The sequence below is a fragment of the Dendrobates tinctorius genome, unplaced genomic scaffold (assembly GCF_039654945.1).
Source record: "Dendrobates tinctorius isolate UK_male_01 unplaced genomic scaffold, ASM3965494v1 ptg000038l, whole genome shotgun sequence".
In the NCBI taxonomy this organism is placed as follows: domain Eukaryota; kingdom Metazoa; phylum Chordata; class Amphibia; order Anura; family Dendrobatidae; genus Dendrobates; species Dendrobates tinctorius.
The window spans coordinates 10,375,642-10,399,641 of NW_027361706.1; the positions used below are offsets into that span (position 1 = coordinate 10,375,642).

The 24,000-nt window shown below is 43.1% G+C and overlaps 1 protein-coding gene across 2 annotated transcripts in view; it reads left to right on the forward strand.

Annotated features, from left to right (window-relative positions):
* FGD3 (FYVE, RhoGEF and PH domain containing 3) overlaps nt 1-24,000 on the forward strand; it is a 325,835-nt gene that overhangs the window by 194,065 nt on the left and 107,770 nt on the right. For both annotated transcript variants that reach the window (XM_073574191.1, XM_073574190.1), the window contains exons 3-5: nt 2,216-2,374; nt 7,209-7,392; nt 8,622-9,201. In XM_073574191.1, the coding sequence (XP_073430292.1) occupies nt 2,216-2,374; nt 7,209-7,392; nt 8,622-9,201 (923 nt within the window). The remainder of the gene's footprint in view (nt 1-2,215; nt 2,375-7,208; nt 7,393-8,621; nt 9,202-24,000) is intronic.

Below are 24,000 nucleotides of genomic sequence, written 5' to 3' on the forward strand. Positions count from 1 at the left end.
AGCTTTTCACACGCTCGGCTCAGTGTTTAGCTATTATGATTATATAAAGGTTAGGTATTATTACTAATGATAGGACTATCCCGACTGGGTCACCTTGTCGTGGTAGGATGGCTTTTTTGCTTTTTTTGAGGAAAATAGTGATAGCTAAGTACCCTATATGATTTGCATGTACTATTACTATTGAGTTATTTACTTACTATAGGATATAAACTCATTTTTTTCCTTCTTGGGTTTTGTCTGTGAAATGGCCACCCTGTGATTGTCCTCTTACACATTGCACACATACCAACTTATGCTCCGGCGCGAGATTCTTTGTGTTCAAGGGAGATAAGCCGCCATCCGATATGTCTAGCATGTGTATAAAGGCAACATTTGGCCAACAACTCTAAGGTGGAGGGCAACCTTCATACAGATGCTCATGAATAACCATTTAGGGGCTGATTTAGCAAAATATTTACAAAAATTTTCTGGAGTAAAACCCTTTTTGAAAAATCGAAAAAAATTTTGGAGTGCGCAAAGTTGTGGCAAAAAATTGTGACTTTTGGCATTTTCACACCAGTCTCGGACAGCTCTGCCAAATTGGACGGAGCGTGAGCAGAACAGAGTGTGGTGCTGCCCACTGAAATCTTCAAAATTTGTGCCACTTAAGGCTAGTTTCACACTTGCTTTTTTTTGCAGCGCGTTTTTCCCGCAAAAAAACACATTGAAAAAACGCATACAAAAGCATACAACTGCTGCGTTTTTTTCAAGCATTTTTATGAGCATGCATGAAAAAAACGCAGCGTTTTTATGCGTTTGTATGCGTTTTTAGTGCGTTTTTACCGCGTTTGCGTTTTTTTCAACATTAGGTGGCCCTTCACACTAACCCAAACCATGACTTTACTAACCCTAACCCTAACCCTAACCCTGACCCTAACCCTTAACCAAACCATACTTAACCCTAACCCAAACCCTAAACCCTAACTAACCCTAACCCTGACCCTAACCCTGACCCTAACCCTTAACCAAACCATACTTAACCCTAACCCTGACCCTAATTCTAACCCTAACCCTAACCCTGACCCTAACCCTTAACCAAACCATACTTAACCCTAACCCTAACCCTGACCCTAACCCTTAACCAAACCATACTTAACCCTAACCCTGACCCTAACCCCAACCCTAACCCTGACCCTGACCCTAACCCTAACCCTAAACCCCTTTAACTAACCCTAACTCTAACCCAAACCCCTAAATTCCATGGTTAAAAAAAAAAAAACGCTTGTGCAAAAAAACGCATACATAAGCATGCCAATGCGCACATATGCGCACCCATAGGCTATAATGGCCATTTTTAGCGCAAAACGTGCGCATATGTGCGCATGCGCTTTTTTGCAGGGCCAAAAAATGCAACATGCTGCGTCTGGAAAATACCAACGCACACCCCAAAAAAACGCAGCGCATGAAAATCGCATACATGCGCATGCCAGCGCGCAGGTATGCGCACCCATGTTAAATATAGGGGAAAAACGCATGCGCACATATGCGTTTTTTTCCAGCGCTAAAAAACGCAAATGTGAAACCAGCCTAAGTGGAGTAATTCACACCAGAAATGATACTCCATTCCCTGACTGGAGTAGGATTTCTGACGAGGCGCACACCTCTGAGAAGATGCACCAAATTAATTAAATAGTTAATTAAATTAATTGTTTGGTAGTGTTAGGTTATGAGCACACGGTGCGGATTCTGCTGTGGATGCGCAGCGTTTCTGCAGCTGGGGGTCCGCAGCAGATTTAGGTGCGTTGTACAGTACCATTGTTTTCAATGGTAAACTGGAAAACGCTGTGCACATGCTGCGGATTTTTCCGCGGTTTACAATCCGCAGCATGTCAATTCTTTAGTGCAGAAACGCTGCAGTTTCACACCTTATCATTATGAGGTGTAAAACCGCAGGGCAAAACCGCAGATAAACCGCAGGACTTTAGTCCTGCGGATTTATATGGGGCTTTTACTACAAAATCCGCAGAGCCAAAAAACTCCATGTGCACATAGCCTGCAGCCTATAGGTGGTGACGCTATGTAGGTTGACAACACCTATGGGAAAGGTACATGGGGCGACCATGAACTGCTACTCCCATTTTACGGAGAGTGATTAATTGGTAAAAGTATTTATTGACTGATGTTTTAGGCATTTTCTTACCCCAATTAATCAAGTGTTATTTGCTTGTCTTTCCAGGTTGTGGCTATACCACTTTCCAAGTGAAGTGTCATGTTGAATCAAGTCCATTTGGAAAAGTTCCGCACACGAGCCCGGTACCATGTATTCCGCAACCTGGAAAAAAGCCACGGGCAAAAGCTCATCCAATCAGGAAGTCAAATCTAGAAAAACCTCAAGGTTGGTGTTTAATGTCTCGGAATTATTTTGACATAACGTTAAATTTATTTATTTTTTAAATTATTATTATTTTATATAAGTGAAACAGTCTGTATAACAATACTATTCATCGAATTTAATGTGGGGGATCACAAAGGTGTCTGGTGAACCGTGGACTACATTTTTACCTGACATGAAATGGCCCAGACTTGTTTCTTTCTTCTATCCAGTTTTTTTTTGTTTGTTTTTTTAAATTAAAGAGCATCACTATGTAAAGACAGAGACCCTGATTCCAGTGTTGTCACTTACTGGGCTGCTTACTATAGTTTTGATGACCTCTTAAACAGTAATTTTATCACTCAAGGATTAGTAAACCTGCAGCCATGTAATCATCCTCTTCTGTATAACGCCACCTCTATCACTGACTGGCAACTTTCTGCCTATGCACAGTGTATGCAGGGAGCTGCCAATCAGTGGTGTGGGCGAGGTTACACAGAGATCAGCATTCAGAGAACTGGTAGATCTGCAGCAGAGAAATCAGTGATTTTATGAAAACTGCAGCAAGCAGCCCAGTAAGTGACACAGAGTTGGAATTTGGGCCTCTGCTCTCACACAGGGTAGCAAAAATCTAGTAAAAGATTCCTTTTATGCATTGGGATAAAGGAACAGATTATTTTGAAACTCTGCTTTGACTCCACTTTCTGTGGTGATCAGCAACACAATTTCTTGTCTAGTTTGCTCAAGAAACTTATTTGGCCCTGTGGTGGCTCTTTTTGATACGTTTTCTAATTTTCCTTATTATAAAGTTTCCTACCATTCCCTCTGTCCTAATAATCCTTATATCGGTTTTCTTTTCTTTACTTCTTGTGACTTTTTGTTTGAGAGGAGTCTGAAACGTGACGTCACCGGAGGACGGCCCTGCAGTCACTTCCCCACAGCTTCTATCACCTCCCCATAACAAGACATCATCAGGGAGCTTCGATGCAGTCACTAACCTCAGTTTGTCACTTCCGTCCCCTGGTGATGTCCTGTTTCTGGATGTCACCACCGCCACACATCTTTGCCCGCCGCCTGCATCTCCAGTCACCACTGCCACAGTCTCTATTTCTGATGCTGCCATCTTTTTCTCTGAAATTAGGCGTCATCAGGGGACAGTGATAGAAGCAGGGTGAGTGATAGCAGCACAGCCTTCTGATGACGATTCCTTTCACGGCGTGATGGAAGTTATGAGCCGACGTTGCCGTCACTCATCCTGCTTCTATCACTTACCCCTGATGACATCTCCATTCAGGGAAAGAAATGGCGGTGATGGAAGGAATGTGAATGACAGCTGAACCGCACTCAAACGAATAGTCATCAGAGGGTGGCACTGCTGTTCTTCTGTTACTCACCCTGCTTCTATCACTGCACCCTGATGACCTCTCAATTTGGGGAATTCAGGGATATGTCAGTGTTAGGAGAGATTGTGGGGGCGGCCGTCGTAGATGCATGCAGTGGGGTCAGGAGTGTGCTGGCGGTCACTGAAGATTTGGACGGCGGACACTGAAGCTATCATCACTTCTCCATCATATTCCCCTGAAATTGACCTCATCCAGGGATGGCAGTGACAAAGCTAGGGTAAGTCTGCCCTTTTATGATGTCCTATTCCATGGGCGGTGATTAACGCTGTGGGGAAGTGACTTCAGGGTCATCCTCCTGTGATGTCTCATTTGAGACTGCCCTGAAACATCACAGAATGTAAAGGAAAAAGAAGTCATATATAGGAATTAGTAGGAAAGGAAAAATAGTAGAAAATGTAATAATAAAGCAAATTTACAAAAGTGGTTAAGGCTTAAAGATAGATATTTATAAAGGGCATCATAAGTATCGGACCACCCCGTTTAGGTTTACTATTTTATAGTGTTTTGATTTCTATGTACTCATCATCAGTCTGATCAATATCATCCTCATCCAGTACAATAATTTTGATAATGTTGCATAAGTCGCCACGGCTGGTGTAAGAACATTATGACATGACCTCTTGCAGAAAGTATCATTAAAAAAAACTCTCCAGTCACCTTGGTGCCCTTTATCATTCCCATTGTGCACGCAGCCATGTGTATGAAATATGTAATCCGCTTTAATGGTATGAGAAGGAGTCATTTGCATTCCGCCTACGTGTTCGTTATTAATTTCTGCGCTTTAAGTCCTTTAAATGAGACAAAACTCTTCAGATCGTCTCTGCTCAGATTATCTCCTCTGTAGTTCAGTCCTTCCGGTAGCTATTGAGTTACTCAGAGCAAATGCAACTACAGAAGGAAGTAAGGTTGACAGTGGTTAGCCACAAATTTTCTGAAGACTCTATGCGCGTGTGGGAGGGACGAGGAATATGTAAGAAGATTTACAATTCCTTGTATCTGCACATTTCTGACATACTTTTGTAAAGGGACTGGTCACAAAGAATTAATTTCAGGCATTTAATCACAAGACCGCTGATACTGGACCTTTATCATGTGTACAGAGGCATTAGATTGTAAAAGGGGAACTGACACTACTGCCTTATATACATAACTTTTATATTCCAGATCCATCTATCATCGTCATTTTGTGACTTCTGCCACATTATTAGAAATATAAATTGGATACTTGGTGGATGATAATACATATGGCGGTCTCTATGTAGCTTTCCTAGGTCTGGAATGGTATGTCAGTCTAGATATGCTGCAGAATGAGGACTATAAGGACAAAGGTAGTGAGACACATTCACATTTCAACTTAGGTGAACTTTTCCGACCTCTCATTCTAAATCCAAAGGCAGTAATCCCACTTTGCAGTTATAACCACTTCCTCTATTCTGGGATGGTTTTCTACAAGATTTTAGGGGTGTCGTGGGGAATGTTTGCCCCATCAAGAAGGGAATTTATGAAGTTGGACTGATGAGAGGGCCGGGCTCACAATCTCCATTCTAATTCATCCCAAAGGTGTGATCAGGGCTCTTTGTGACCAGAAATGTTCTTCCACGCCAAACTCTCATCAACCATATGCACGGTATGGCCCTTGTGCACTGGGCACAGTCATGGGGAACCAAAAAAGGGCTTTCCCCAAACTGTTCCCACAAAGTTGGAAGTTACAATTGTCTAATTGGTATGCAGAACAATTAAGATTTCACTCCACTCGAACCAATGGAGTCTAGACCAAACCCTGAAAACCAACTCTATTGCACTATCTCTCCACCACCGAACTGTACAGTTGGCACAATGCAGTCAGGCGGGTAACGTTCTCCTGGCATTCACCAAATCCAGACTCATCCATCAGACGCCATATGGAGAAATGTGATCCATGACTTCACAGAGCACTCCAGAATCCATGGGTTTTCACTTTTCATCACACCATTGGACACATGACATTGGCGATATAAGGCGGCATTCAACTGCTCAACCATGGAAACCCATGCCATGAAGCCCCGGGAGGGGGAACAGTTTTTGTACTCATGTTTTATCCTGAAGAAGGTCGGGACTCTGCAGTTGTGGAGTTAGTGAGCTCTTTGCCATTGGCACATTTTTGTAAAGGCAGACGGCACGGTGAGGAACCAGATTGTATACACACGGAGCGAGGGACCAGATGTTGTACACCGGGTGCAATTGGACTGAATTATAAACTTGAATTCAATGATTAAGAAGTGTGTACTGTTACCTTGGTCTGTATAATGTGTCAAGACCATATTTGCCTGCTTTCCTGGAACATATGGGAAAAACCTAGAATAAGACGACATCCCCACCCAGACAATTGGAAGAGTGAGCAAATCTCGTGGGCCCTAACAAATCTACCCAAAACCTCCTAGAAACCAGGTATTCTGGAGGTTTGTTCATTCGGGATGACGGTGGGGGCGAGAATTGGGCAACAGATGTGAGTGTGTGACTGGAGGCGTCAGAACAAACACATGTCTTGCATGCTTTTCCTGAAAAGTTGGCAAGTATGATCTGGTATGCTCCTAAGGTCATCTAAAAAAGAAGAGGGAAGTTATCATAAGAAATTGACTTATTGTTTAAGTCAGGTTTTTATGTTAAATGTACTTTTTTTCTTTAAATTGTCTATTTATTTTTTTACATATTACAATCTGTATTAAAAATAATCGAAAACGTGCAATGTTAACACTGATTACTGGGGCTTTTTGAGACTTTAACTTCCTGTTTCAGGAAACAACACATGTATGTAGCCACACTGAACAGACTTCGCCCCTATCTTTTGTACTGAAGGCTCTAATGAGCCTGGGCAAAGGTTATTGTGAATGGAGAGAGTAGGGTCAGCTGTGACATCGCCTATTGTGATTGGTGGACCCTGTGTTATTAGCGGTATATTGAAGCGTTTCCTTTCATTGTAATCCTGCCTCTGATGAAAATGAGCCTGCTGAAAACTATTCCTAAAAGTTCAAGAAGTGAGTCCAAACCATCTATTGCATTGCATGTAAGGGACTGAGCTAATGACAATGGCTCACAATTTATAGTGGTTTGAAAGAGAAACATAAAGTGGTGCTACATGATGGGCTATTGGGTCAAGGGACGTTTTACTGTTCCTTCTATTGTTCTACCTCCCCACTGTGCAGTTAAAATGTTTTATGTGTTTTTTTTTTTAGATTTTTATTTTTGGATTTGTTACTTTGCTTCTTGTCACATAGATCGGACCCTGCTTTGGTGAAGAATGCATTGATTTACGAGCCCCAAAACTTACCTGCATAGTGCAATCATCGGTGCTAGATGACCGTTCCCATTTACCAGTGCAGAATACCCCATTAAATATGTGTGGAAGTGATACAAAGCAAACACTTGTACTTTTTCTTACACATTCTAATTTTATTATTTTTTTTAATTACTATTAGTACCTCCTAAGCCAGCTCATCTCATATCAGGAGGACAAGACAGGTCTGGCCTAAGAATCCCTCCAGCACCCTCAAGACCATTGCCATCCATACCTAAAGCCACCAGAAAATTGGGAACAAGACAGAGGAATCAGAGTAACACGTCAGACATCAGTATTCTCATTGAAAAGTTTGAGAATTTGGGGTAAATATAAATTCTATATCCTATGTGCGCCGCTATAGACGATGCTAAATGTTTGTGTGACATTCTACTTTAATGGGGTAGTCCAGTTTGGAAAATCCATTTTCCTCATAGGGAATTATGTGTTTGACAGGTATAAGTAGCAGACATAAGTTGCACACAGTTGCAGATTTCTGTAGCATATATTCAGTTGCTCTTTTCAAGCTTTTCCTACTGAGAATAGATACGGTAGTGTTACATGGTGTCACATACACACTTCTCGGCACGTGATGCGGGGTATGACTACAAGGATTCATTTATCTCTTGTCACTTCAACCTTACATGCAACTTCTTTTATAGGCTGCAAAATGAGCTTAAATCACACCCCGGCATAGTCCACACACCCCAGACACACAACACGCTGCCACCACTCCTCAAACACACGGGGTGATAAGTCCCCGAAATGTATTCTACTGTCCGACAATCAAAATGCCATCCGCTCTCTGAAAGGTTATAGATTCTTTAAAAACATACAAGGACCAAACTTTTTAAAGTTTTAAGCCTTAATATAAAATACAGAGCGCTTACAATAAAGGGGTATATAAAGATACCAAAAAGAAAGTGACCCACAGATGAGCAAAACAGTTATAAAATACAGAGGGGGAGAAAACAGAAATACCTAAACGCTTCCATCTAAAGTTATTCTTCCGTTTACGTGAGGGTAGGAGAAAAAGTTGATGGAGCATATCCAGCTTGGGAAGATCCCCACATGCGAACACTTTTCCATTGTGTAGCTCATCTTTTATATGTCTGGTCCTGAACTTAATTTTCTAGGATGGCCTACAGTATATTGTAATAGTGAAAACTTAGGTCTGTCAATAGACCATGGGCTAATGAAGAGGCAAGCACATTGCATATTAAATACCTTGTTCTCCAACCCTTCACCACCATCACCCATTTCTATAGTAAATAGGAGATGTCCAGCCTGGCCACAAAGGACCTTATGTCCAAGATTTGAAGCTCCAACTCGCCATGCCAGCTCACCATGCCGAGGTGTCAGGAGTGACACGCTTTGTACCCACCTTGGTTCTGAGTTCCTCTAACTAGAGTGCATAGATGTTTTGACTCCTTGTCTAGTGTCAATCGTGAATGTCAGATGTTATTTTACTGATATTATAATTTCCCTTACACCTGTTTTATGTGGCTTGACTATAGATTGAACAAACCAACCTAACTGTTTCACAATTTTTCAGGCAACCTATAAAACCTGTCAAGCAAAACCATCTAAATTCTTATCTAAAAATGGAACGTGGATCCGGAGCTTCCAAATACCCTCGCTCATCAAGGAACGATTCAGCTATTGAGAGCGGATTATCAGCCGATGAACAGACTGGGCCAGATGACAACGATCTTTCGATGTCTCACAGCCCGGAAATGTCAAATTCTGATAACATTAAGTTTAAGGACTTGGGTATCAATGACATCAATAGCTGTGGTGAAACTTCATCTGTACATACAATGGGGGAATCAAACCGAGAAAATGACAATGAGGACCTCACAGTAGATCAAAACGACAATGGTAAAATACCCAACCGAGACAGTGGTATTGATAGCCCCTCGTGTTGTGTGGTTGGAGAAGTGTTTTCCAACGATGAAACTGTTGAACCAAGAAAGCTCATGCTACCAGTTGGAAATATTGGAATGGGTACTAGGACATCTGTTGACCAAAAGAGGGACTCGACTCAGGATGAAGACAGTGACATGGATGAAGGAAGCAGTGAAGAACATGAAAGCACAGAACTGACAAAACCAGAGAATGGTGACGCCACCAAAGTAAGAGCTGTATGTTTTATTCCTGAAAATAACATGAAATCCCATTATTTTTTTTGAACGTTAACTCCGCGACGCTTACATGCAAGGATTTTTCTTCATACATGAAGGTATTGAGCTACAAACTCAACCCTACTTCTCTAAAAGACGCTTATAAGGTATGGTAAAGCTTAGGTTACACTTAGGTTTATTGTCAGCCAGAATGCAGATAATTCATCACATACTGGATCGTTTGGAGCAATGATCATGCTTGATGGCTGGATCAATCATACGAACATTAACAAGGTACTGTAGATGACTAATGATCAGCTAGGCACATATCATTTTTGGCAGCAATTTGCTTTCAGTCTTCGCTAGTGATCATTTTAAAATGGTGATTGACCAATAGAGGTGAATGAGTGAAATTGAATTCTCAAATTTTTCAAAAAGTTGTATTCCTCAGAATATGGATTTTTACTTTTGCAGTTCGTTCCATACGTTTTCAGTAATATGGTGGAAGTCCATTTTGCTGAACCGTAGAGGGGCAGTAAAAGTTTTTTTGTTTTTTTTTAAATGTATACTCCTTCTCGCTGTTCAGTTGTCAAGCTGCTAATTGTACAGTTTTCAAAGCCTTTTTTATTGCTTTTCCTGGTTGCACGCCTCTTCTTTGGCCTTATACCCTCTGAGCTTGGGACTTCCAGCTCAACCAGGCCTATGGTGCACATCAACTTGAACACTTGAGCATACATTGCCAGAGATGTTGACTAGACCTTGAGTGATGCACATAGTAATGTCGTAACGTTATGACTCGCAACGTGATGGCATGGCGCACAGTGATGTCGCAAGCCGGGTCCACCCAGAAGTCTTTGTCTAAAGTGAAGATGATGTGCGTGACCAGGAATGGCAAAAAGAAGAGGCGCTAATGACGGCCAATATAGGGAGAATTACCATTTTGGTTGAATATCATCTCATAACTTTATCCATCTTTAGTCAACTATGTGATGCTCTTTTCAAATATTGAAAAACTAGGCATCGGGGCCATCAAATCTTCTCCATGAAGTTCTGCATAGTCCAGTGCAGACGCTATATGAGCACTGGTTACTACCTGTTACCCCAGGAATGTTGATACTGTTGTAACTCTAGCCCATATATGATCTGTGTGTTGTGATCATGGATTTGTTGATATTGGTGCATACGGTCAATCCAATTATTAGCGACCATTGTTTTGGATGGCAACACCTACATGTGTGACTGGCGTCCTATGCAAGCCTTATTTATGTGCATTTTTTCTACTAGGCAGCTAACCCATCCATGGTCTGTTAGGTGTGGGGTGGTTTTATCAGTAGTTTGCACCTGTGCTGCTCCTTGCCTTTATTAGTGGAGGCCCGCTGCATCCTGCTATATGTGCATTTGTCATCAGACAGGGTTTTGGGAAGGCCATATCTTGTGGTATGAGGTTTTTTGAATATTTTCTATGTTAGCTGTTTTGATATTAGTGTTAGGGACCTGCAAATTATTATGAGGAGCCTTGACGTGGCTTGCAGGCTCTATGTATTTTGGCCAAAATATTAACCAATACCTCATTTAATGTAATTGTATGCATTCATTTCTTGCAGGATGCAGCCGGGCCTCTTTTTGTTGGCTTGGTCTATTGGGGCGTCTGTCACTGTGTGTTGCACATTATAGTGCTGGAGCAGCCTGCCTGAGAATACCATGGGCGTCACTAATAGGTTGCAAGCCAGACACTTTGCATCACACTTACATGTGTGACTGGCGGACTGGCGTCTTATGCAAGCCTTATCTGTGTGCATTTTTTCTACTAGGCAGCCAACCCCTCCATGGTTTGGTAGGTGGTTGTTTTTATCAGTAGTTTGCACCTGAGCTGCCCCTTGCCTTTATTAATAGAGGCCCGCTGCATCCTGTTTTATGTGCATTTGTCATCAGACAGGGTTTTGGGAAGGCCATATCTTGTGGTATGAGTTTTTTTAAATTTTTTCTATGTTAGCTGTTTTCAACCTCTACAATTGTCCAGCGCACTCATTTTGTAGGAGGCCTTCCAAGATCAAATGCCTAAGAGCATTCTTACAATGGAGTGTAATAAACTTTACTACTTGACCTACTGTGGACTATATGAATTACTCCTAGCATTGTTTGGTGGCATTAGTTGGAGAATTTGATGGCGGTTTTACTTATGCATTAAATAGTTTTATAGTGTGGAAGTTAATGGTAGTGTTACGTGGGCATTGTATGGCAATGTTTGTATACTTTATGGACATATTATTTTGGATTTTTATGGTTTTGTAAGGATTTGTATTTGGCACTGGATGGCAATGATTCAACATTTTAAGGAAATTCTTTTTTATTTAATAGGTATCATTTATTGAATGTAAATATTTAATTAATGTTGACCATGCACTCTGATATTGGTACCATCGGACGATCACCTAATTTACACGAGAGCTCCTCAAAAGCAGATTTTGGGGTAAAGCTGGATTTCAACATGTGCAAGTGTGTGGTCGACCAGAAGAGGACCTTTGGCCAAGTGAGCATGTAGCTAACAGCATTTGATGTATGACCAGCTTTCTGAGTCATCCGGCCTCTGTGTAATTTTTTATCGACTCCGTGCAAATGGTTCCACAAATCAGTTGACTTCTAGGTTCCTTGTCCTATGTCTGAGTTACGGATCGACTGAAGATAATTTTATTGAGTTCAATCAGTAAAATGTTACTAGGGTTCATGTATCTTCATGAAATGAACACATTACAGTGCTGTGTCTGTTTGATTTTATGATGAATATATTGATTCCACGCAGGAAGCAGAGCTAATAAAATATCTGGTTTTATGAACCATTTATAAGACCCGGTAGAATTGAGAGTCCTTGTAGAGCCTGGCACGTCTACCTAATGATGTCTCCATAATCTTTCTGGAACATTAATGTGTAGGATTCATTAGACTTCTCCAAGGTTGTAATTTGCGCTCTCTCCAGGAACAGAATAGAATCATAGAATCGTAGAGTTGGAAGGGACCTCCTGGGCCATCTGGTCCAACCCCCTGCTCAAAGCAGGATTCGCTAAATCATCCCAGTCAGATGTCTGTCCAGCCTCTGTTTGAAGACTTCCATTGAAGGAGAACTCACCACCTCTCGTGGCAGCCTGTTCCACTCATTGATCACTCTAACTGTCAAAAACTTTTTTCTAATATCTAATCTGTGTCTCCTCCCATTCAGTTTCATCCCATTGCTACTTGTCTTTCCTTTATTCCAAATGAGAATAAAGTTGATCCTTCTACAATGTGACAGCCCTTTAGATATTTGTAGACAGCTGTTAAGTCTCCTCTCAGTCTTCTCTTTTGCAAACTAAACATTCCCAAATCCTGCAACCTTTCCTCATAAGATTGGGTTTGCAGACCAGTCACCATTCTGGTTGCTCTTTTCTGAACTTGCTCCAGTTTGTTGATGTCTTTTTTAAAATGTGGTGCCCAAAACTGGACACAATATTCCAGAAGAGGTCTGACCAAAGAGGAGTAGAGGGAAATAATGACTTCACGTGATCTAGACTGTATGCTTCTGTTAATACATCCTAGAATTGCATTTGCCTTTTTTGCTGCTGCATCACACTGTTGACTCATATTCAGTCTGTGGTCTATTAGTATACCCAAGTCTTTTTCACATGTGCTGTTGCTTAGCCCTATTCCTCCCATTCTGTAAATGCTTTTTTCATTTTTATTGCCCAGATGTAGTACTTTGCATTTTTCGCTGTTAAAAACCATTCTGTTAGTTGCTGCCCACTGCTCCAGTTTATTTATATCTTTTTGAATCCTCTCTCTCTCTTCTCTAGTATTAGCTATCCCTATCCCTAACAGAGATTGTGGAGACAAGTGTGCCTGACAGCAGTTTCCCCTGAGGAAGCCTTAGGTTCAGAGGAAGCTTGATTTCAGGCGAAACTGCCATCAGCCACATTTGTCTTTACAATCTTTAATTCATGGGAAGTGTGATAAAGTAATTATTTTAACGTCAAGTGGTGACTGCCACAAATTTTCTTCCTTTCTTATTTAAATAGTTTTTTTTAATATTTCTGGTGGAGAAAGGTTAAATTTGATGGACCCTAGGTCTTTTTTCAACCTATGTAACTAAATAAACTATGTAATCCATCTATACTGTTTTCGTTATTGATCCAGGTCCAACGACTTGTCTGGGTGAGTCTGTGCTAATCAATAAAGCGGCGTGGCTCCCATTGTTCTGTTGATTACCGACGATCCCAGGGGCTGTACCCCTGCCAACATAACACGGACGGTCTATCCTAAGGATGGGCCATAGATGTTTTAGTTACTGAAAATCTTTGCACTGTGTAAGCTCAGTCCAATAGTTTTCTCAGACTTTTCTCCAAATTGTGTTGTTTTCGTAACACTACAAAGCTACACGCAATGAAAGGATGAAGAGTAGAGTAAAAATTTCAACACTTCATGTAACAAAGTTTATTGAGTTACAGGATGTATATCAGAGGAACTTCCCTCCTATTGACTACAATGCAGATTTGCGAAAATTGCTGCTGTTACATTAGGACTATTCATTCTCCTGACGAGTGCAGATACTGATGACATTACCGCTGTCTGTTGGCCAATTCATTCGGCTGGGGACAGATTACCCTAAAAATGATGATTTATCATGGGTAAATTGCTTGTAGTATGAGGAGAGATGAGCACGATCCTCAAATGTCGGGGGAGAAAATAGTTTTTTGTTCATTTTTTTTTTAATTTTTATTTTAGATGCTTTTTATTGTATCTTATTAGAATGTATTCTCGTTTCATTTTTACTGTGGGTTTTTAGAAAACATTGCAAAAAAAAAAAAAAAAATCACACCAAAAATCGAAATGTGTGATTATAGCCACAAGTAAGTGAAGGTAGCAACATACTTAATTGACAGATTATTTAAATTAGTTTATCTGATTAGCCTGAGTACAAAGGATGCATGAAATCAATGAACTGACTGATCCGATGGAACGTGTCGATTGCCTCAATTCCCTAAGTAATTAATAGGCTGATTACCGCAAATGGTTGTATGATGGTATGAGATAAAGGGAATACATCTGTGCCCACAGAGAACAAATTGGTTTGTCGTATATAGCTATGGATTACACTGGATCCAACAGTAACGATATGTAGAACCTTTCTTCCCCTTAAAAATATGTATTAATTCTGTAGTGGCCTCTTGGGCTATATGCACATTGCGATTTTTAGAGGCAATCAAAAACGATGATTTTTTTAGTAAATACCACTTCAGGAAACTCTAATTTATCGGTCGTCCATGACAGCACCACCTGAGAGGGGATCCGCCCTTCAGGAATAGGAAACCTACAGATACAAAAGGGCGGCACCTCTCCCACGCATCAGTTGGTTTCCTGTTCCTAGAGGACGGGACTTCCTTCAGATCGTCCATCATGGAGTCGCCGAGGGATTCCCAGGCCGGCTGACCGACCCAGGTAGCGAGGGGGTCTCCTACCTCGGTCAAGCTCGGGTCCCTGGAAGCGCCACGGTGGGGCCGGGTAGGTCTCCACGACGGTGGTGAGAGCAGGTGGAGCCAGGGGTCCAGTGGACAGCCACCTCCATGTTGCCGCACCAGGAGGTATGTATGTCCCGGGCCCCTCCTGGTCCGCTCTCCCCGTGGTCCGCTCTCCCCTCTTCCGGCCGGGCCGGCGGTTGCGCCCGGTCGACGGGCGCAGGTCGGCGCGCGTGGGGGCTGTGGCCTGGCCTGAGCCGGGGGCGCCGTGCCGGCTCCTTCTGCGCGTCCCCGCAGGCCTCAGACGGGCGGTGGAAGTGACGCGGCAAAGGGGGCGGGGCCGGGGACGCCGAAACCGGAAGTCGGGTGCCGGCCGGCTTCCCGCGCGCGCCGCGTGTGCACGGCGATGCTGGGCGGCGTGCGGTGGCCGGGGCGGGGGGGGGAGGATGACCGGAGCTTGCGGGGGGAGGGTCGCGGGGGGGTCCCGTGTGGGAGGTGCGCGCCAGAGCCCTGCTGATCCGGACAAGGAGGCCTTAAAAGGCAGGAGATGACGCTGCTGGGGTGCTTCTGAAGGCCAGCGATGGATACGACAGAATCTCCCATAGAGCAGCTGGACGAGGTGCAGGAGCACCCACAGAAACAGGCCACAGTGAAACCACATGCGAGTGGCCAGCAAAAGAAACAGAAACGTCCGAGCGAACAGAGCCACAGAAGTTCCTCCAGGACAAAGGACCCTCCTGCCTCCCTCCGTGATCCGGTACCTGCCTCATCTGCATGGGTAAGAGATCTCCGTGAATGTACCCTGATGCAGTGTTCCCTTATGTTTTTTTCGCAGGGGAGGAAAGCTACGGGAAAACAGAAGCACAGGGAATGTGCCCTCTGTAGTTGCCCCTTGCCGGACGGCCACCCTAAAAAGTTGTCAGCCATGCGTGAGACAAACGGTAGGGGTGGAAGGGGACGTTGGCCCTGGGGTAGATTGACAGGCCCTTACACTCTCCCCCGTCCATACAGGTAGCGGAAGAAACGCCGGACTTCACCATGAGCCTGAGGGACATTATCAGGACAGAGATAAAGGCCCTATCTAAAACGGACTCCTCTAGGGGAAGAGAATGTAGTTTCTCAGGTTCAGAGTCCTCGACCGCCCTAAGGATCGATGACTCTTCAGATTCCCCGGCCTCCACTTCATCTTCTTCGAAGGAAGACTCGAGTCGATTCTGCTTCCCCTTAGACCAGATGGATAAGCTAGTTAAAGCAATAAGGTCCACCATGGGGGTAGCAGACACAAAACCGGAACTTTCAGCTCAGGACGTGATGTTCGGGGGTCTAGATCCCAGGAAGCGGAAGGCCTTTCCATTAAACGATAAGGTCCAGAGCCTAATAGATAGGGAATGGAAGAGACCTGAAAAAAGAGGCTCCTTACCTCCGGCCTTCAAGCGGAGGTACCCGTTTGACGACCCAGTGGTAGACAGATGGGATAAAGCCCCTAAACTGGATGCGGCAGTAGCCAAAGCCTCCAAAAAATCCTCCATTCCCTTCGACGACATGGCCTCCTTAAAAGACCCGCTAGATAAGAAAGCAGACTCCTTTTAGAAAGGAACTTGGGAGATGTCAGCAGGTGCTCTAAGACCAGCGATAGCGGCCACATGTACGGCCAGATCCATGATGGTCTGGCTAGACCAATTGGATTCCCAACTAAAGGAAGGAGTCTCAAGAGCTTCTATCCGAAAAACGCTGCCAATCATCCAAAGTGCTGCAGCTTTTTTGGCGGATGCTTCAGCGGACTCTGCGAGGATGGCAGCCAGAACTGTGAGTTTATCTAACGCAGCTCTAAGGGCCCTTTGGTTAAAATGCTGGCTGGGAGTTATCCAGGCCAGATCACGACTCTGCTCCATTCCATGTGAGGGTGAATATCTGTTTGGGCCAGTCTTGGATGAACTCCTAGAGAAAGCCGGGGATGATAAAAAGAAGTTCCCCAGTCTACCGAATCCTTCTTACAGACGTCCCTTTACCAGGAAAAGCTATTTCCGTAGAAGGCCGTCCAGAGATCAGGGCAGATGGGAGGACAAAAGGAGAGGTACAGGTTTCATGTTCGGAGGAGGGGGGCGTCAAGAAGGTCCAGCACGTGACACTAAAAAACCGCCCCAATGACTAGTTGCCCCGGTAGGGGGGAGACTAGCTGCCTTCTACCCAGCCTGGTCCTTGATTTCCAATAGTAAATGGATACTGGGGGTGATAGCTGCGGGTCTACGCCTAGAATTCGCCCGGGTTCCCCAAGATCGATTTAAAGTCACCCCGCTCAGGTCTTCCACACCAGAACAAGCTGCCCTGGAGGCCGAGGTGCATGATCGCTGCCATAAGAGGGTTCTAACGGTGGTCCCAGAGGGAGAAACGGGGAAAGGGTTTTACTCCCCCCTGTTCCTGGTCCGCAAACCAGACGGGTCCTTCAGGACTATAATAAACCTTAAATCCCTCAATGAGTTCCTGGTCATACGCCCGTTTAAGATGGAGACAATTAAATCAACAATAAAATTACTGTTTCAAAACTGTTTTATGGTGGTGTTAGATTTAAAAGACGCTTACTACCATATTCCCATTCATGCAGCTCATCAGCGGTTTCTCAGAGTGGCGGTTCAGCTGGATGGGTCAGTCCAACATTTCTAATATGCGGCCCTCCCCTTTGGGGTGGCAGTCGCTCCCCGTGTGTTTACCAAAGTAGTAGCGGAAGTTATGGCCCATCTACGTGAATCGGACATTCTGGTGATCCCCTACTTAGATGACTTCCTGATCGTAGGGAAAACAGCAGAACATTGTCTGGAACAACTACAAAGGGCAATGTCTGCCCTAGAGGGGTTAGGATGGCTGCTTAACATTAAAAAGTCTCGGTTACAGCCGGTGAGAGTCCAACAATTCTTGGGCCTGATCCTAGACTCTGAGAAACAGGAATGCCGTCTGCCCCCGGAGAAGCTTGTTCGCCTACACTATCAGGTCCTGAACGCTTCCAATAACCCTACCATGTCCCTCAGGAAAGCCATGTCCCTTCTGGGTTCCCTCTCGTCCTGTATCCCGGCAGTGCAGTGGGCACAGTTTCATACAAGAAAACTGCAGGGCGAGGTCTTAAGGCATCAGAGAATCCTTGAGAGTTACTTAGAGGGCCAGCTAACCTTGTCCCGAAACACAAGGGAATCCCTAGAGTGGTGGCTAGTCAAGGATAACTTATCCAAAGGGGTCTCCTGGGAGTATGACATATCCCGCATAATCACCACGGATGCTAGCCCTTCCGGTTGGGGGGCTCATATGGGGGAGATTCTGGTACAGGGCCTATGGGAGCATCATCAGATAGAAATGTCATCTAATCTGAAAGAGTTGACAGCGGTAGAGCAGGCAGCTAAGGAGCTACTTATGTATCTACAGGGCCATCATGTGCGAGTGTTCTCCGACAATCAGGTCACCGTGGCTTATATCAACCACCAAGGCGGGACTCGTTCCAAACCCCTGATGAATGTGGCAGAGCGGCTATTCCAGCTAGCAGAGCAGCATTTTCAATCTTTAACAGCTCTACATATAAAAGGGAAGGAAAATATCACAGCAGATTTCCTGAGCCGCAATCCACTAAAACAAGGAGAATGGTCCCTAAACACCTCCATCTTCGACCTAATTGTACAAAAATGGGGAGAACCAGAGGTAGACCTCTTCGCTACCAGGGAAAACAGAAAATTAAAACAATTTTGCTCCCTAAATCCCAGAGAAAACCCCCTGGCGGTAGATGCCTTTCTGGTAAAGTGGGACTTCAGGCTAGCCTACGCCTTCCCTCCCCTATCGCTACTGCCCCTGGTGATGAAGAAAATCAGGAGAGACAGAGCAAGGGTGATAGTTATCGCTCCATTTTGGCCCAGGAGGGCTTGGTTTTCTTGCCTCAGGACCATGTCGGTGTCCGACCCTTGGGTCCTTCCGGACATTGCGGATCTCCTATCCCAGGGCCCAGTGTTCCATCCTCAGGTGGCTGGCCTACATCTGACGGCGTGGAGTTTGAAAGGACACTGCTGAGAGAAAAAGGCTTCTCCCCAGGCCTGATTAACACCCTACTTAAAAGTAGGAAAGTCATCACCACCAAAATCTATGTCAGAATTTGGAAAAAATTCCTGCAGAACTCTGGAGTGGTCGCTGGCACCTCAGCACCTGTAAACCATATCTTAGAGTTTCTTCAGAAAGGTCTGGATATGGGGCTCTCCACTAGTACCCTTAAAGTACAAGTATCAGCCTTGGGGGGGCCCTCTTTAGCTACAACATCGCGGGTAATTACTGGATCAGTAGATTCATTAAGGCAGCAGGTCGATCCAGGCCAATAGCGATAGATAGATTCATGCCGTGGGACTTGAACCTAGTCCTCACGGCTATGACAGAAGCCCCATTCGAACCTATCTCATCAGCTTCCATAAAGAACCTGTCCCTCAAAGTAGCCTTCCTGGTAGCCCTAACCTCAGCTCGTAGGGTAAGCGACATCCAGGCATTATCTAAATGTCCTCCTTATATACAGTTCAAGGACGATAGGGTAATACTCAGACCCGATCCGGCGTATTTACCGAAGGTAGTTTCCAGTTTTCATAGGACACAGGAGATAGTCCTTCCATCTTTCCTCCCTAACCCAGCTAATGAGAAGGAAGAGAAACTTCACGCCTTGGATGTTAGAAAATGCCTCATAGAATATCTGGCAGTTACAGATCCCTGGAAGAAAGATAATGCCCTGTTTGTCTCTTATCAAGGCCCTAGGAAAGGTTGTAGAGTGTCAAAAAGTACACTAGCCAGGTGGGTTAGAGAAGCGATCTTAATAGCATACACCTCAAAAGGCAGGTCGCCACCCCGGAAGCTGAGGGTGCATTCCTCCAGAGCCATGGCGACCTCGTGGGCCGAAAGATCAGAAGTGTCCATTGACCAGATATGTAAGGCGGCTACTTGGTCCTCTCCGAGCACCTTTTATAGGCATTATAGGCTAGGCTTGGGTGCTTCCACAGACCTCTCTTTTGGTATAAGGGTACTGCAGGCTGTAGTCCCTCCCTAAATAGTTTTACTCTCTGTAATTCTCTCAGGTGGTGCTGTCATGGACGACCGATAAAGTCTTAGTTACTCACCGGTTAACAGTGTTTTTCGGAGTCCATGACAGCACCCGTATATTCCCTCCCTTTAGTTTAAATTTGGGTGTGCACTTCTTCCTCTTGTATGTACACTGGTATGGAATAGTTGTGTAAAAGTACTGTATATAAATTTTGCCATTAACCATTGTGGTCCTCTTGTGCTCTGTAATCCAACTGATGCGTGGGAGAGGTGCCGCCCTTTTGTATCTGTAGGTTTCCTGTTCCTGAAGGGCGGATCCCCTCTCAGGTGGTGCTGTCATGGACTCCGAAAAACACCGTTAACCGGTGAGTAACTAAGACTTTTTGGGGTAGTATTGACTTTTCTATTACCTTAAGGCTATGTTCCCACGATGAGTATTTGGTGAGCTTTTGATGTTGCAAATTTTCTGTAGCATTTCTGCACCTATTAAATTACTTGCGTTTTTTTAATTGCACTTTTTAATTTTTTTTTTTATTTTATAACTAATTTGATGCTGTGTTCTTTCTCTCTCATTGGTGTATCATGCTTTAAATTAAGCGGCTATATTTTTGATGTTTCCCGGTATTTTCCTATTGACAGAACTATTATTGATGCGCTAAAAATGAATGTGTACCTTTTTTTTTTGTGTGTGAAGATTTTTCAAATTTAATGGAATTTTGTGGGTAAAATCCACACACAAAACACCTCGTACCCGCCAGAGAAATTGATATGCTGCTGATTTGAAACGCGCGTCGCAGGGGTAGTTTACGTTAAATAAAATAAAATCACAGTGGGAATGAGATTTCTATAAATTCCATCCACTTTGCTGGAATGGTAAGATACTGTATCATTGATGAAGACAAAATACGCAGCTTTGAAAACCCACCAACAACTAACCGTGGAAACACGGGCTAAAGCCACATTCACACGTTCAGTATTTGGTCAGTAAATTACATCCATATTTGTAAGCCAAAACCAGGACTGGCTGATAATACGGAAGTGGTGACGTGTTTCTATTACACTTTTCCTCTGATTTTTCCTCTCCTGACTTTGGCTTACAAATACTGATGGAAAATACTGACCAAATACTGAATGTCTGAACGTGGCCTAAGAGTTTTTGAAGTATTTTGGAAGTTTTTTTTTTTCTGAAGCATTTATTTCAGCCTTTAGGATATGATCACGCAATTCGCTTTTTTCCAGCAGCAGAGCCTCTGAGTTTTTCTAGGCGAAACCTGACGCAGCTCTGCCGTAGTTTTTTGTTGCAGCTCCGTCGCTCGCATCTTTTCTCTAAACTTTACACTCTAATAAACTTCTTTCAATCACTTCATGGTTCCCAAAACCTAAAGCTGTTAAAATAAGTAGCTAAAGACTGAACATGTGCACAACCACATTACTTTTACATTGCTGTGCAACATGTACATTTTTTGCGGCAGATGCCGGGTGGAATTGGCCTGATAAAGACGACATGTACGCGCTCCCTTATGTTAGGCAGTGACTTTTGTTAACGGATTCCATCTGGAGCCACTTCAAAGAAGTGACATGCACTTTCTTATTTCCCACCATGAGTACCTGAAGAAGGAAACGTCTTAAAATAATGAACATATTAACAGAAATTTACAATAGAAATGAATAGAATTTTACAAACTTTTTTTTGTTTTTTTTTTTTTTTAGAAAATTTTCTGGCTTTTTTTTTTTTATACATTGGACCTACTTCAAAAAACTTCTCAAAAAACTGTGCACTTACACTTAAAGTTGGACCCTCTTTATTGAAATGAGTTTTTCAAAAGCGGAAGCTACTAAGTGTTGGACTCTTTCATGATACTTTTCGATGGCTGCTTCCAAAAACTATTCAAACTAATTTCTTCGTATACATGCTTACCTCAACTGAGCCAGGCAAGTCTTTTCCATAGAGGGAAGGAGGCCACTAGAAAAACCATTTCCGGGGCACAGACTTGCCTCTGGAGGACACAGAAGAACCTCCAGATGCTTGGTACTTCTTTTCTTGACACCAAAACATCATCGTGGTAGAATTGGGACAGCCACCCCCATACGTATTAGTTACCTTTTATAAGTAGAGTCCAACCTTCTCAGTCTAGCGACCATGTACCAAAGGTATCTCTTGTGTTTTTCCGCAAGCAAAAAAGTTCTAACTGAACATCCCAAGCGTTTGGTCACCATGACATAGTACTAAACTCACCTCTTGGAAGCCTCCGAGTGCAGGTTGTCTTGCATCTCAGGCTGAACCCATCATTTAGACCACATCTTAAAGGAGTTTTTTATTTAGGTTTTTTTAGACTCCCCTTTTACCATGTGTCCTGTTGTAATTCTTCTCACCGATCAATTATGTATGAAAACAAAGTGCTCAGATTTGTAAGATTTGCGTAAATTTTCATTTTAAATGATGCCCCTTTCCCAGGGTTACCCGTATTTGTCTACAGTAAATCCAGCCCTTGTCTTCTACCAATTTCTTCTGGAACAATTCTTTCATCAATTTGGAATTCGGTTGAAAAACGCTCTAGGACAATTTCCTGGAGCTGCTGGTAAAGTTCTAATACAATGGGTTTATTTTCCATAGTTATTTGTTTTCTAATTTTTGGCATTAATGTTCAGGCTGGTTTTGGTGGTCTACTTTTCCACTACCAGTAGACATCATCAAGGTGGGCAGATGTTTCCTCACAGTTTAATATCTCAGTTGAGCGGGAAGAAGAATTATCTAATTGATTTTCTAAGGAAACTGTCATTTGTAATGAAAATTGCAATGAAATTACATTTAGTAACTTAACATTTACGTTACGTTCCTTTACACTAAACAATTTGCAGATGTTAACAGTCTGTAACAGTTTCCACTAATGTGAAGTAATGGGAGGAAAATGAAGATGGATTTTCTTTTTCTTGAGCCAGCAGTTTGCTAATCAGTGGTTGTTAGTGCTGTGTACGTGAAGGGACGGTGGTGTCTATGACGCTCTCTGAGGATACAACAGATTTCCCACAATTGCAACAGTGGATGAAAAGGCCACAGCAAATACACATGTATCACCAGGGGATCACAAGACCACAAATTCGGGAGATGCCCACTGGCAGCCGTCATCTAAAGCGTTTATCTAATACTTGGAAGTTTTCTAGTGAAGCCAATACATGAAAAATGCCATAAACAGAATCATCTTGGATATTACTAAAACCACTCCAAAAATGCTACAAAAACTCAGTTAATGAATCAAAATGACATTATGGCATTGTGGCCTCTGACCACCGCATTTATTATTATTATTATTATTATTATTATTATTATTGTTATTAATAATCTTTATTTTTATATAGCGCTAACATGTTCCGCAGCGCTTTACAGTTTGCACACATTATCATCACTGTCCCGGATAGGGAATCTAGATTGCGAGCCCCATCAGTATGTCTTTGGAATGTGGGCGGAAACCCACGCAAACACGGGGAGAACATACAAACTCCTTGCAGATGTCCTTGGTGGGATTCGAACCCAGGACTCCAGCACTGCAAGGCTGCAGTTCTAACCATCAATGAAAAAGCTGGTATTTTGCAAAGCCTTTCTTAATAAATAATTTAATTACGGGGAATCTGACACCAGGTTTTTGGTACAGCTGAAAGTCATCTTGTCCCGCACAAAAACAGAGCCGAATGGTGGCTGGTGGAAAAAAAAAAAAAAAAAAAAAAAAGTTCAAGCTCTCAGAATAAAGCGATGCAAAAATACTTTCTTCTATAAAATTGTTTATATGTAAAAGCACCAAAAGATTTTAAAAAAAATTATATAAATGTGGTATCACTGTAATTGTACTGACTTGAAGAATAAGGGTTCGTTCACATTAGGCGTTTTTTCTCAGGGTTTTTTTCTGCAGCAAAACCTGATCTCTTGGCAGGAAAGAAACTGCACACAAAAAAAGCATGTTTTCCTTGCTTTTTTTGGACTTTTTTTTATGACGTTCTGCATGTGGTAAAATTGATACGGCGAGAAAAAAAAATTCCTAAATTGCTGTTTTTTTGTTCATTCTGCCTCCCAAAAATCGGAATAGAAAGCGATCAAAAAATGTCATGTGCCCTAAAATGGTACCAATAAAAAGTTCAACTCGTCCCACAAAAAACAAGACCTCACATGACTGTCGGCAGAAATCTGGAATAAAAAAAAAATAAAAATTTGGCGCTAAGGCCGGTTTCACATTTGCGCTTTATAGCGCTGCGACGGCCTGCACATGGCCGCCTCTAAGCCCCGCCC